Source organism: Macaca mulatta, chromosome 5, assembly GCF_049350105.2.
Source record: "Macaca mulatta isolate MMU2019108-1 chromosome 5, T2T-MMU8v2.0, whole genome shotgun sequence".
Taxonomy (NCBI): Eukaryota; Metazoa; Chordata; class Mammalia; order Primates; family Cercopithecidae; genus Macaca; species Macaca mulatta.
The window spans coordinates 147,626,272-147,640,762 of record NC_133410.1 but is presented as its reverse complement, the minus strand read 5'-3'; the positions used below and the strand labels follow the sequence as shown (position 1 = coordinate 147,640,762).

The 14,491-nt window shown below is 41.7% G+C and overlaps 1 protein-coding gene and 1 long non-coding RNA gene across 2 annotated transcripts in view; one reads left to right on the top strand and one right to left on the bottom strand.

Annotated features, from left to right (window-relative positions):
* LOC106998502 (uncharacterized) overlaps positions 1-14,491 on the top strand; it is a 151,330-nt gene that overhangs the window by 91,382 nt on the left and 45,457 nt on the right. The gene's annotated exons all lie outside the window — the stretch shown is intronic.
* LOC144341036 (uncharacterized) overlaps positions 12,423-14,491 on the bottom strand; it is a 39,059-nt gene continuing 36,990 nt past the window's right edge. The window contains exon 6 of the mRNA XM_078002752.1: positions 12,423-13,176. Coding sequence (XP_077858878.1) covers positions 12,848-13,176 — 329 coding nt within the window. The 3' untranslated portion in view covers positions 12,423-12,847. The remainder of the gene's footprint in view (positions 13,177-14,491) is intronic.

The window sequence follows — 14,491 nt, the reverse complement described above, 5'->3', positions numbered from 1 at the left end:
AATAATCACAGCTATGGCAGCCTGAGTGAATGGGGTCACCTTGGTGTATATGAAATAGCAGCATACATCTATCAATCCTAGATCTGGGCATGTTTAAACCTGCTGCTTGAGAAGGGACAGACTCATTCCCTTGGTTGAGATTTATCTGATGCCTGATATCAATTGCACTTAAATCTCACTCCCCCACCTGGAGTTCCTGCTGATATCTAAGTCCTCTTTTGCACACTTCAAGTATGGTGGTTGCAGTTCCAGAAGGAAGAAAGGTTGAGTGGAGGTCAGGTCTATAAAAATATCAGGGGAAAGCTTGGGAAGGTCTAAGAATCACTGTAAATTTTTACCAGCTTCCTCTCTGTCCTGCTGTCTTACAAAAATCACATTTCTCAAAACCAGCTCTAAATACAAATAAAAAATAAAACTATATTTCTTTTATTCTGAGTCACATTCTACATAATGTCTATGTGTTTGATTGTACCAGTCTTACCCACTGATAAAAAGAATTACAGAATAGTTTTTTTTTTCTTCCGAGTTATGTTTTCTCCAGTATTGTCATTTATAACAAAATCTCCCAATGTACAGGGCTCAGGAATATTAAAAAGGGAGAAAAACCCAAACAAACTCTTTCCCACTCTTTCACTGGGCTTTTCTCTATTTGCTGCCTTGTGTTCCACAGGCTACCTGGTGCTTTTGCTCAAGAAAATCAGGAGGCTCGAAGGTTTGGCTGCTGTTTTCATTTCCCAGCATCCTAGAACCAAAAACTTTGTGTCCAGTTCAATATTTCTTACGTTCACCTTGTTGGTTCACCTTGTTCCCTAGGCCACAGTAAAGCAGCGACTTGGTATCTCTTCGCCTTTGTTAATCATGGCTCATGGATTGCATTATCAGGGCATGCTTTGATAATGTTCGACTGCAAACATTTCAGTGTCTTAAAATTAGGGGGTTTATTTCTCACTCATGCTGTGTCCCGTCGTTAGGTGCCTATGGGACTTTGTTTCACACGCACTTTACTCTTCCTTAGTGCTACATATCCATTAGGCACATTTTCTGCCTTCTGAGTTTTCCCAGGTGAACATTTTAGCACATATTGTATCACTGTGTAATAGGTATTGTCATCCTTGTAGCTTCTGATAGTGGTTTCCTTTCTGTCCACTGCCTGACCTCACATTTTAGTTTTCTTCTGGTAGAGCAGAATTCAACACTTGTTGGTACCAATTTCTGAATCAGTAAGGAATGGCTAGGTTAAACCACAGAAGAAAACAAGTTCAAAATTTCAGTGGCTTAAATGACCCAGGGTTCTTCCTTTTTTTTTTTTTTTTTTGAGACCTTAGTCTTGCTCCGATGCTCTCTTGCCCAGGTTGGAGTGCAGTGGTGTGATCTCAGCTCATTGCAACCTCTGCCTCCTGGATTCAATCAATTCTCCTGCCTCAGCCTCACGAGTAGCTGGGATTACAGGCACCTACCACCACACCTGGCTAATTATTTTGTATTTTTAGTAGAGATGGGTTTCATGATCTCCCCACCTTGGCCTCTCAAAGTCCTGGGATTACAGGCGTGAGCCACTGTGCCTGGCTGACACAGGGTTATTTCTGACTCTTACTACACATTACACATTCATCATGAACTGAAGGACTCTGGTCTATGTCATCCTCACTCAGAAATCTAGGCTGCTGAAGCTCCACAGATGCTTCTACAGTTCCCTGGGCTGGTATCTCAGTTACCTATTGTTATTATGTAACAAATGACTCTCAAATTTAGTGGCTTACAAAAACGATTTATTTGCGTACTATTTTGCAACTTGGGTTGGTCTTTGCAGGGCAGTTCTGCCATTCTTGCCTGGAGCCGTTCAGGCAGCCACAGTCAGTTGGTGCATTGGCTGGGGACTGGCCAATTGTCCCAGCAATTGAGATTGCTGGGACAGCTGGGGTGGATGGATCTCTCAAACCATCTGGTCTATCATCTTCAAGGAGACTAGCCTACACTTGTGTACATAGTAGTGTAGTTCCAAGAAAGAGTAAGAGGTGAAGTTTCAAGGCTTCTTGAGGAAAAAGCAAGTCAGAGCGCCAACTCAGAGGCAAAAGGAGGGGAAACAGAGTCCACTTCTTGACTCTGAAGCGATAGAGAATTTACAGCCATTTTTAATCCACCAGAGCAGGAAAATGGGCTTGTGGCAAATCATGTACTTGCTCTTAGAGATTTTGCCTGGACATGACAATTGTCATTTCCACTCACACTTTGTAAACCAGAGCAAGTCACAGGGCTATGTCAAACTTCAAAGAGATGGGAGGAATAAACTGCCCTGTGCTAAGAAGGTAGACAGTGGAAAGTATTTGGTAAATGGAAATAAATTGACGTAAATAAAAATTTTTCAATTGCTGAGCATAAAGGCTTTTATTATTAGGGATTGATGGGTTTTCCAACTTGGTCTCCAATAGTGTGTTGCTCAAGTAGCAGAATTAATCATTCAGTTAGATTCTTCCATTATATTTCAGATGTTTGCCAGACTTTGAGGTGCTAGTGTGTAGTGGCCCAAGTCTTTCCTAATGTTTAATCATTTTGTAAACCTGCATTGATTAGAATAATCTTTGCTACATCTATCATCAGATTTTTTTTCAGTGTAGCATCAACACATCAGACTGTGAACACTGTTCTTAAAGGATTCTCATAATGTTTATCACTTAATGATAAGATGGCTCATCAATGTCTTTATTTGCTTAGTTCAAGGAAAAAAATCCAATTAATATGTGCATGAAGATGACTAAAAAGAAATCATACAAATAATTTGATTGTCATGTGTCACAAATTTACATTTAGTATAGTAGTAATATTTTGATATGAGCTTTGAAGAGACAGTAATACTTTGGAATCCCTTTGAAGGTTGTACTGTTTCAGTCAGAGATGGTCCCTGTGTGTGAAGTCAAAGGCTGGTGAGAGATGGAGGTAGGTCAATACAAGTTCTACAGGTTCTTAACTATTTTCTAGATGAGATAAAATAAACCATGTCAAGAAAATAGTTATATACAACAAGGTATATATAAAACTTGTTTTTAAATTTCACAAGTACAACTTTAGATAGAGTGAGTTAGCCTTACAATCTGTTGAGAAGTCAGATGGCAGAGTGATGCAGGGAAATCTGAAAGGCTAATGCAGATATGAATAGTGTGGCGGGTACCAGGAAGGGCTTTGGAGCCTGCTGGATCTGGTTCAGGTGCTGGCTCTGCTATTTCCTAGCAGTGCAGCTTGAAGACTGCAAATATGAACACCTAGGATGACACGATTCCACATCTTCCTTGCAGTTTGGGTGTGGTCATGTGACTACATCCTGGCTGCTAAAATGAGCACAGGAGCAGTGTATGCCATCATCAGGCCTGGGCCAGAAAAATACCTTTGCATGTGTGATCCTCACTCAGTCGGCTGAATGGAGAAGACTGAAGTGAACTTGGAAAAGAACCCAGAAGATAGAAGGAGACTGGGTCCTTGAATGACTTCAGGTAGCACAGTTCACTCACCCTCCAACCCCTACTGTCCTGCATCAGGCTGAGACAGGAGCAAGAAAGTTTTACTTTGACAAATCACTGAGATTTGGGGTTTGTTGTTACAGCAGCTGGTGTTACTCTATTACATGTATGAGATTAGTCAAGATAGTAGTCCTTATCAGCTTCACTTTCATCATCTATAAACTGGGGCAACTAACACCCACTTCATGGGATTTTTCTAAGGATTAAGAGAGAAAGTTTATAAGTGCTTAACGTAATGCCTAGCATATAGTAAATAGTCAATAAAGGTTAGGTATCTTTATTATGAATAACAGGATTGCACATTGGAAGGTTAGAATTTTCATTTTGAAGGTGGAACAAACTATTTTTAAAAATCATTTGTCCTATTAGATCCTGAAGTTAATTATGGTAAATAGCTTGGAAAGACTGAGACACAATGAAGAGTTTATTATGTACTTGGTTGTATATCTTAGGCTAAATGGAAAAATAATAAATAGAAGAAGGCTCTATTTCATTTATTTCTTTGAGGATGAGATGTGGGTCAAGTAGAACAGGCAGGATAAGGGATATGAAATGGGAAGCTGCTAATTCACCCTATTTATTAGTGGGCACCAGCTTGTGCCAGGGAAGACAGAGAGCTGATGCTTATCAAGGCCAGTGTACACCAGGCACTGTTGAGGTGCATCTCCTGTGTTAACTCCTTAATCCTCACAGGATTTGTAAGAAGTGGATGCTACTGTTATCTCAGTTTTTTCGGTGAGGAGATTGAGGCACAGGATTTTTAATTACCCATTTGTCCAAGGCTAATCCAGCTGGCAAATGGCAGAATCAGGCAGCCTGATTCCAGGGCCCACACTTTTGGCCACTGAACCACACACTCTCACATACATATGCAGAGTAGGTGCTCCATAAATACTTGTTCAGTAAACGAAACCTGCCACCAGACATGTTTCCAGAGGCCTATATCACCCATGTCGGAATTGGAACCCCCTTGATAGCAATCAGATCCCTGACCCTTTAAGATATTAAAATATGATGAAAGTGGTGAGGAAGAAGGGCTGAAGAGCCATGCTGATGCTGTGTAAGGCTAAAATTAACCCAACATTCAAGCTGAGTTCCTGGGATGGGCACAGACTATGCTCGTTTGGCAACTGCTTTCTGGCCTATGGCTACTTTGCCTCCACGCATATCACAGGGAAGCCTAACAAGGGGTGAATTGGCAAATATGCATACATGCAAAACTTCAGCTCTTGGAGAAGCTTCTGGCCTGGGCTGCTTGTGATCGCCACAGGGGAACTGACTGCCACTGTGCCTTCTCCAGCACCGGTCTCTGGTTGTGAGGAAAAGAATGTCACTGAAAATGGAAGCACAATTTATACTTAATATTCCCCAAATCACTCTTCGAAGCTTATCTGCTTTTCCAGCAATTTTGTGATAGATATCACTGCTTATGTTACGTTATGAGCTACCCACAACTGATGACTTTTTTTTTTTTACAAGAGATCATAAGGTGAGTGACAGTATACCTACCACTATCTGTCTCCAAAGGTGATCGCACAGATATATCTATATATAGATCTATAGGAGGAGAGGAAATAGACCACGTTGACCTATGATTCCTTTCTTCCTAAAATTTTCCTGTGTCTGTGTCATAGCTGTGATCTTAAATCTTATTTGGCAAGTCACAGAATGTGCTAGTTTATCAAAGAGATAAAAAATGGATGTTTTTTGCCTTCTGAATTTCAATGAAAGAAGAGTATTTGTCTTCACTATTGATCTATTCCACTGAGTAGTTCTTGTGATGATTACCCCTTTTCTATATTTATAGAGAATCAGCACTTCATAAATGTCAAAAGCCACTTTGCTTTACATAAGTGTCAGTGTTACACATTTCACAAAGTCAGCAATTATCATGAGAACCACGTGTGGAAACTGGAAAATAAATAATTACTAAGGGAAGTAATTTTTTTCTTGATAAAATTGGGAAACGAGGAAGAGTTCTTTATCATCCATCTTATTATTTGAATTTCTTGTCCTTGACCATGGGATATGTGTCACATGTCACTGTGGCATGTAAACTTAGTGATCTCATTTTTCCACTTGGTTCTCTGTATCAAACATCCTCTCTCATGGGGCTTGAATATCAAGTGGGTTATAAAAGTCTCTTGCAGTGTGGGACACTTGCACTGGGACAAAGAAAAATTACATTTTGATCATAGGAATCAGAAAGGGCAACCTTTCGGGGTCCTATGTAATTATCATATTAAGGTTTATAAAGAAACTTTTATATGCTTTCATGACAATATAAGTGAAGATTTCAGACAATTTTAAAAATTGGAGGTGGAGGGTTTCTAAATAATGTTTAAGAGCTATCTTGACCATTTACCCTCCACTGCATTGACCATCTCTTTCATGTCTTGTAGACATAATCTGTGCCTGTAGGGTTTTTTTACTCTGGTCCCCAGTAAGGCTACTTTGAAAAGTTGTCATAGCAACACTAGCAGCAGATAATATAACAGGGTGAGGAGGTGGTCTCCACTGGACTCCAGGCTTTGTTAGTTAATGCTGTTGTGTGCTGGAATGGCTTGTTCCAAGACAACATTTCATTGCAGCAAAAATACTCTGTGCTGGAGGCTCCTAAGAAAGCCATATCTTGTTCTCAAAACAGACTAGCCATGTAAATCTCTCCCAATGCCTTCTGTACCCCACTGCCTCTGCTATTTAGTGGAGCCTATGTTCAATCTCTTAGCACATAGATTGTCATTCTCCACTGAATCATTCCTGATCACGTGCTTATTGAATGATGCTAAGTTGGGGCTTACAGTCTCTTCTGAATAGCTTTAGATGGAAAGGCAGCTTTCAGCCATGTGTGGGAGCCTTGTACAGTTTTCTTTGTTGAGTCTGCTGGCAAAGTTTGAGATGTCCTGAGTATTTTTCAGCAGACTACTGTCACCTTCACATGGTTGCTATACATGTTACGGCTCTTGCATTTAATGACTGTGTTAAATGATGTTACTCCCATAGTTCAGAGGGATAGTTTGCAAAGCCCTATATATTTCAGGATACTGCAATGGAATGATGAATTCCATCTGTCTTCCTGGCACAGGTTTTTGTTTCAAGTTTTCTGTGTTAAGGGTCCTAGTCTGTCACATTTATGTTGATTGACTTGTCATGTCTTCTCAATGGATGAAAAAATTTCTGCTTTCATTTTGTTGTACCTGTTTGATTTCTGTGGTTTGATTTCCAGTATTTTCAAAAATCTTCAGGATTTTTTTCAGAGTTGCGTTTCCTCTAGTCTATCTGTCCTTCTTACTTGCCTCTGTCTCTTTCATACATTTTCTGGCCTCTCACTTTGACCTTATTGGAGCATGATGGGCATCCAATAAATTTTGATTGTGTTGACATTTAGGAGGCACAGAGAGAAAGCATGATTTAAATCAATGCTATTTTAGTAGACCATCTTTATGCTGAAGTCTTTCAAAGGGTTATGGCCTTATGTCAGGAAGTGGAATAGAGCTGAACTTCTCCTGCTGATAACCGACCATTCCCTGTTTGAAATAAAGAGCAGATTTGTTGGCTGCAGGCAGAGTGTGTGGACTGACACAATTTTACAAGCCAATCTGATCATTGAGAATATTCATACATTGGGAAGATGTCTGTAACTGTCATGGGAAGCTAACAAAAGAAGAAAGTAATTCCTGCTCCAGAATAAGCCTCTTCTATGTTTGAGTATTTCCATCTGATTTATTGCCATGATTATTTTAAATACTCTTACAAAGAGTGAACAAAGAATGTATTTTGCCTTTCATCCCGATAACTCGTGATATGTGATCGCTGATTTTGACCAGCTGAGGTAGTGCCATGTGAGGAAGCAATGTGATAATAAATGAGAAGGCAGCAAAGATAAACTGCCCTGTCCTGCCCACTCACCTCCATCCTTTAAACACGGATTGACTCCAGGACATGAATGGACTACCAAGTATTTAACCTGCGCAAGAGCAGTAGTGCTGCAGCGGATAAACTGTCCTTTGATGAAAGCATCCCAGTGCCTCCTTAATTACATCCCTGAGAATTCGCATATCTTAACAATGGCCACATTGAATGACCACATTGGTCATGGCCACGTGGAAAAGGAGTTAGAAGAATCAGACACCAGCAGATTAAATCACTCAGGAACTGTGGTTCTCAGGACTCTAACCCAAGTTGCAGTGGAAGTCTGATCACGCTAGGGAGTAAATCACAGAGCATCTTGATATTGTTTCAGATTCCCACTCTTTTCCAAACCTGCAATGCCATACATAACTCAAGACTTAAATTTTCATAATTGAAAAGATTCTAGGATAAAATGTTCATATTTCCACTTTCCCAATGGGGGAAAAAGTAACACAGAAGGTAGACTTGTCTACAATACTGACTTGTGGCTCTAAATGGCAAAGTTAAAAAATATTAAATACCATTATATCTCGTGTTATAGGGGTCCATGGTAAAATAACAAACAATGGGTTCTTGTTTTCTATTTTAAATATGTTGGAGGAAAATGAAATAGCCTGGATTATACTAGGAAATACAGTGTCACCTGGCACACAGTGCTCAATAGTTATTTGAACCAAAAATGATGTGAACATGCTACCTGGTCTCATAATTCAAGACAATTCAATTCAGTTCAATATATTTCAGTTTGATTCAGTAATCATTTACCACCAGTTCTATGCAAGGCACTGTGTTAGTGGCTGTAGAAAATAACAAGACACAATCTGTTGTTGTTGTTGGTGGTGGTGGTAGAGATAATTGTCAACATCAGACCAATCAACAAATGTAGAATCTACAAAACAGGCAATATTAGCTTCACAAGAGAGCTACCTAGAAAGTACCCACAAAGGTCATGACACAGATGTATGAATTATTACTTCCAGTGTACAGATTATAGAAGCAACCAAGCTGTTGTCACTGGCAGCACTTATTCAGTTAGGCATAACAAGTCATCTAACACTGAGTGCATATTTGTAGACCAGAATGAGTGCATGCTGGTTTTATTGAAACTTTCTCTTGTAAAGGATGTTGCATGGTCTAGTGGGGCGTGAGCTAGCAATTTTTAGCCTAATGGACCTGTGTTCAGATCCTGCTTGCACTAATTGTTAGCTTTGTGAAAACTGGTAAATCTCTCTGATTCTCAAGTTTTTTATCTCTAAAATAGAAATAATATTTATATTAATACTAATTTCCAAAGTTGTTGTGAGGATTCAAAAAGGATTCACAAAATCCTTAGTACAGCATCTGGCACATAGAAGACCCTTACCAAAGATTCCTTCCCTGTCCTTCTCTCTTCTCTCATGGAGCAAGCTTACACAAGTCAATCTATTCACCGGATATGTTTGCCTTCATGGTGCCATGGAGGAGGGGAGTAATTTTTTTCTGGGTTGTTTACTTCTTAGTAGTACTAAGGAAACAAGGGGGAAAAATTTAAGAATATGCAACCAATGCAATGAACATTTCTCAAGATGAAGGGAACTCAATGTGCGAAGGGGTGTATTGTCTGTGTTTACAAAAACTAGCATTGATACTCAGAGGATTATTTCAAGCCTCCTTTACATACATGATCTAAAATCCATCTTGTTCACTGTTGAGTTATATTTGAAAAGTAGCTAGCTTCTTTTTATGGATGTTTGACTAATAAATATTTTATTAATATTATAGTTCAGATCTACTTTCATTTCCTTCAAGAATTTGGATTTTCTTGTTGGTAAAATTGAATAACACTGTACTTACGACTGAAAGTGGTGGTGGATTACATTTCTGAGCATATTTTCCTCCCTAGAATTTGAGGTTCTTTTCAGGTGTTAAATTCATTATGTTGTATTGTTTCCCCCTCTTATCCAGTTTCTCTTTCTTTCTGGAAGGTTTTCTTGAAACACAGATTCCTCTTTATTTCCATATTATTCCTTTTTTCCTCCTAAGATTGTAATTGAAGATACCACATTGTAAATTCCCTGAAGGGAATCTTTATGTCTTAAATCTCTTTGCTCAATAAATATTTACTCATATGCCAAAAAAAGCCCAGAAAAGTCTCTATTCAATAAAATCCCTCATTTGTAACACTCAGATCTTTATTTTAGTGACTAAAGCATTACTCATCATGGAACATTGTTTCAAATTTTCCTGATGAGTCAGAAAGACACAAAACACTGAATCTGGAAAAGTCACAGCAAATGGATATTTTTATTTATTTCATACAGGGTGTATTAATTTGTAGAAAATCTTAAAAATCAGATAGATTACTCAATGATAATACTTAGGTATAACATTTTCCTATGTTAAGTATAAAACCTTTATTTTTCTCTTTCCCTTGTAGCCTTCCTCCCTTTCTTCTGTTCCTTATTTTGTTCTCACCTAGATCATTTTGTAAGAAGGGGGCAATATACTATCGCGGTGGCTGATTTTCCAAGGTTTACTGCACTGCTTGCTCCAAATATTTTCCCTCCAAATCACTCACTTCTTATAGCTATATCTCATATTTAAATGGAATCACAAACAAGTACAAAATATATGGCAATTTACCTTATTTTTAAGCCATCCTGTCTTTTTAGAGGTATACTCTAAGTGTATATACTTCACTTCATTATATAACACATATTTAGTGAGCATTTATTACCAGGCACTATACTAGTTGCTAGAAATGTTATGCCCAGACCGTTTATTCCCCGAAGAAGACCACCAGAGTCCAGAGTCAAAGCTAAGCAGCAAGGATCTTTATTACAGGTTCGAACCTGGAACTCTCCCTCGCTCGTGAAACGAGACGGGCAGGAGAGCTCCCCCACTCAGCTCCGAACAATGTTATATAGTCTAAGAAAAGTGGGCATAGAGTTATTATACAAATCAGATATATGATTGGCTAGTGTTTGAACAAGGCGATTTGGCTAACTATGATTGGTTCCTGCCATTTCTGATATTTTGGTTCAAACTTTGAGGCGGGAGAGCAGGTTTATGGCAGCAAGAGTTTATCTTACTTAAACACGTCTTGTGACCTTGCCTCAGAACTTACAAAATCTCTGGTATGTGCAAAACAAAATCTCTGGTACGTGCAGAAAACCAGGTACTCACAGAACTTACGAAATCTCTGGTATGTGCAAAGATTAGAGAGCAGAACAAGGGTGTAGCGGGTGGGGGGCGGGTACACATCTATCTTTGTGTCCTTTCATTTCCCCCTTCTCATAAGCAACTGGATGTCCAATCTTGGATTTCCAGAGTCTTATAATATAGCCTCACTTTCTGGGTGCAGGAGAGGCTGGTGATGGCTACGGAGGACCATTAGTTGGATGGTATCAAACCTTTCTCTGACAAATTGTAAAATTTTATTTACTACACAGGGGCCTATAGTGAATAGAAGTAGTAAAGACATTAGGGGGCCTAAAAGGGGTGCCAGAAGGGAAAACATTGAAGAGCTCCACCAATTGTTAGCGGCTGTAGTGAATTGTTGCTTTTTCATTTCTAAGCTTAGTTCGTGTAGGCGTTGGACTCTTTCCTCAACTAACCCTGACTGATTTATATAGAAACAGCATTCTTCTTTGAGGAACATACAGGTACCTCCTTTCTCAGCCGTGAGTAAGTCTAAGGCTCTGCGGTTTTGAAGGGTGACCTGTGCTAGGGAGGTGAGCTGCCGCTGAAGGGAGGCTAGGGAATAGGCGGAGTCTTCCATAGCAACAGAGAATTGTTGTAACAGCTTGTCGTTTTCTATCATGGAGTGTTGTAGGGCCCCTCCTGCTAACCCCGCTGCGACGACAGAGGTGGTTAAGGATATTCCGGCAATTAGTGGTAGAAAAACTGCTCGTCTATGTCGCGCAGTTTTAGTTGGGGCAGTCCCTTTCCAGCCTATGAACTCTGCCGGGGTTAGCAGTGTCAGTCGGGGAACTAGGGTAACAGGGATACACAACTGTCCGTCAGAGATGCTTTTGGACAGAGTTTTTAACAGAGTCATATTACACCAGAAGAACACACCAGGGGGAGCATATATGGGACTATTAGGGTATGTAGCCGATTGGTTACAGAGGCTGTTGCTAAATGCCGAGTAACAATAGGGGTATTTCTCTTGGTATGGGTCACGGTACAGGGCCACATCGGGTATTGTGACTATCGATGAGTTAAAACCTGTATAGTTTGTGGGAGGGGAGGATAGAGGAACAGCCGTTAATGGTGGTCTTCCTAGGGTTGCACACATAAAGCAAGAGGACAGGTCGCCTAAACCAGTGAGGTTGGCGAATGCTAGCCCTTCCCATAATAGAGTTAGCCAGGAGAAGGGCTGCAAGTCTTGTGATAGCTTGGTTTCCTGCCTGTGGATTTGTGTGTGGATTAAGGGTTGAATCTGGACTAGACTTCTCCACAGATATAAATGGCTACTGGGCCAGGTACTAGTTGATGAGTAATATACTCCCCCATGTTGTGGGGTTGTCCACCGAGAGTCCCATGGGTCTCTAATTATCCAAGTGTAAGTGACGGGAGACTCAGTTTTGTAAAAATACCACCCTTGTCGTTCTCTCCAGTATCGGACAGAGTGCGTCTTACAGTAGCTATATGGGCAACCTGCACTCTGGTGCCACCAATAATTTTTACAATTATATTCAGTTTGATCATATTCAAAACAGATCATGGGTATTGCTGGTTGGGCAATCTGGAACCTAGTGAAATTGAGGTAAACTATAGTATTACACCCTGAGGGGGGGCAGTCTGCGCTAGCTAGCAGTTTACCCGCTTGGGGGGTTTCCCCGGGGTGAGTTTTGTTCTCATAGAGCCAGAACCTCCAGACATAGGGATTAGACGGCGCAGCAGTGAGGAGAGTCAGATGCATAAGGCATAAAAGAATAGGTAAGCTAGACATGGTTATGGCTATGGGGATGATGGCGCAGGGTTAGCTTTAAGGGATTGTTCTTAGCTTTGTCTATAGTCCATGTAACTGGTGCTCCAGACGGCTCGAGAAGGTCAGATGTTGGGTCCACTGGTTTGACGTGTGTGTAGTGGATCCACAAAGCGATGCCTTCTACTTTGAGAGCGGTGGGAGTAGTCAGGAGTACTTGCAGTGGTCCTTTCCACCTGGGTTGAAGAGTTTCTTGCCGGTGGCGCTTGACTAGGACCCAGTCTCCCGGCTGGAACGGATGAGGCGTCGGCGGAGGTCCTGCCTCGTACAGTTCTCGTAGTCTGGGCCAAATTTCCTGGTGAATTTTCTGTAAGGCTTGTAAGGAGAACAGGAGCTCAGAGACATTTTCAGTTTCAGGTTTGAGTAAGTCATCTTTTAGACTGGGGACCAGGGGTGGGGGTCTGCCATACATGATTTCATATGGTGTGAGGCCTAGTCTGTAAGGGGTATTTCAGGCCCGGAACAGAGCGTAGGGGAGAAGTACTACCCAATTAGCGCCAGTCTCCATGGTCAATTTAGTTAAGGTCTCCTTCAGAGTCCGATTCATCCTTTCTACCTGTCCTGAGCTTTGGGGCCTATAAGCACAATGTAATTTCCAATTTGCCCCCAGAATGGAAGCCAAATCCTGACTTACCTTAGCAACGAAGGCTGGTCCATTGTCTGACCCTATTTGGACGGGAAAGCCATACCTGGGGAGGATTTCTTCCAAAATTTTCTTTGCTACAACCTGAGCAGTTTCTCTCTTAGTTGGGAACGCTTCTGTCCATCCTGAAAAAGTATCTACAAAGACAAGTAAGTACTGATACCCATATTTTCCAGGCTTTATCTCAGTAAAGTCTATTTCCCAATAGATACCAGGCCTAGTTCCTCTACACCTAATTCCTGCGGTGGTCTGGGTTTGGGGGCAAGCGTTGTTTAGTTGGCAGGCTTTGCAATTTGTTGTGACATCGCTGGCCAGTTCAGCTATGCGCCTGATTCTAAACTTGGCGTGCCTGATTAAGTCCATCATTCGCCGGGCACCCAGGTGGGTTGTCCGGTGGATGTGTTCCAACACCTGCTGTCCTAATTTTTCTGGTAGGATGGTTTGGTCATTTATATCAGTCCACCACCCATTTTTAACCTGTTTTAGGGGAAGCGTGTTCATCCATTCGCGATCCTGTTCGGTATAGTTGGGAAAACATGGCAAATTTTGCGGGCCAGGATCGGGGAGCTGGAGCGTGAGGAGCTGACTGGGAGCTTTTGCTATGCTCCTTGCGGTTTGGTCGGCTAAGAAGTTGCCTCGAGCAATTGGCGTAGTTGGTTTCTGATGCCCAGGGCAATGTACGATAGCCAATTTCTTTGGTTTCCACAAAGCAGTTAATAGAGCTAGGATCTCTTGCTTGTTTTTTATTTCTTTGCCTTCGGCTGTTAATAGTCCCCTTTCTCTGTAGATGGCCCCATGTATGTGCGCAGTAGCGAAAGCATAGCGGCTATCCGTGTATACTGTTAGTTTTTTCTCTGCCCCTAGGGTGAGGGCCTGTGTAAGGGCTGTCAGTTCGGCTCTTTGGGCCGATGTCCCTGGAGGCAAGGGTTCCGCCCAGATTACCTCAGTCTCTGACGTTACAGCTGCTCCTGCATACCGCTGGCCTTGGTGGACATAGCTGCTGCCATCAGTGAACCAGGTGAGTTCTGTGTCGGGGAGCGGACGATCTTGCAGGTCCTCCCGCACCCCATGCACCTGAGCCAGTATCTCAGTGCACTCATGGGCTGGGGCATCCAAGTCTGGATTTGGCAGCAGTGAAGCAGGGTTTAAAGAGGTTGGGGGCAGAAAAGTTATTCTGAGGGGGTTTAACAGCAGTCCTTGATAGTGGGTGAGCCGGGCGTTACTCATCCATCGGTCCGGCGGCTGCCGGAGGACGCCTTCAATGGCATGCGGGGTTATAACGCGCAACTCTTGCCCCATGATAAGTTTATCAGCGTCTCGGACCATTAGGGCGGTCGCCGCGATTATCCGGAGGCAGGGTGGCCAGCCAGCAGCCACTGAATCTAATTTTTTTGACAAATAGGCAACTGGCCTCTGCCAGGGGCCTAGGTACTGTGTTAACACGGCTTTTGC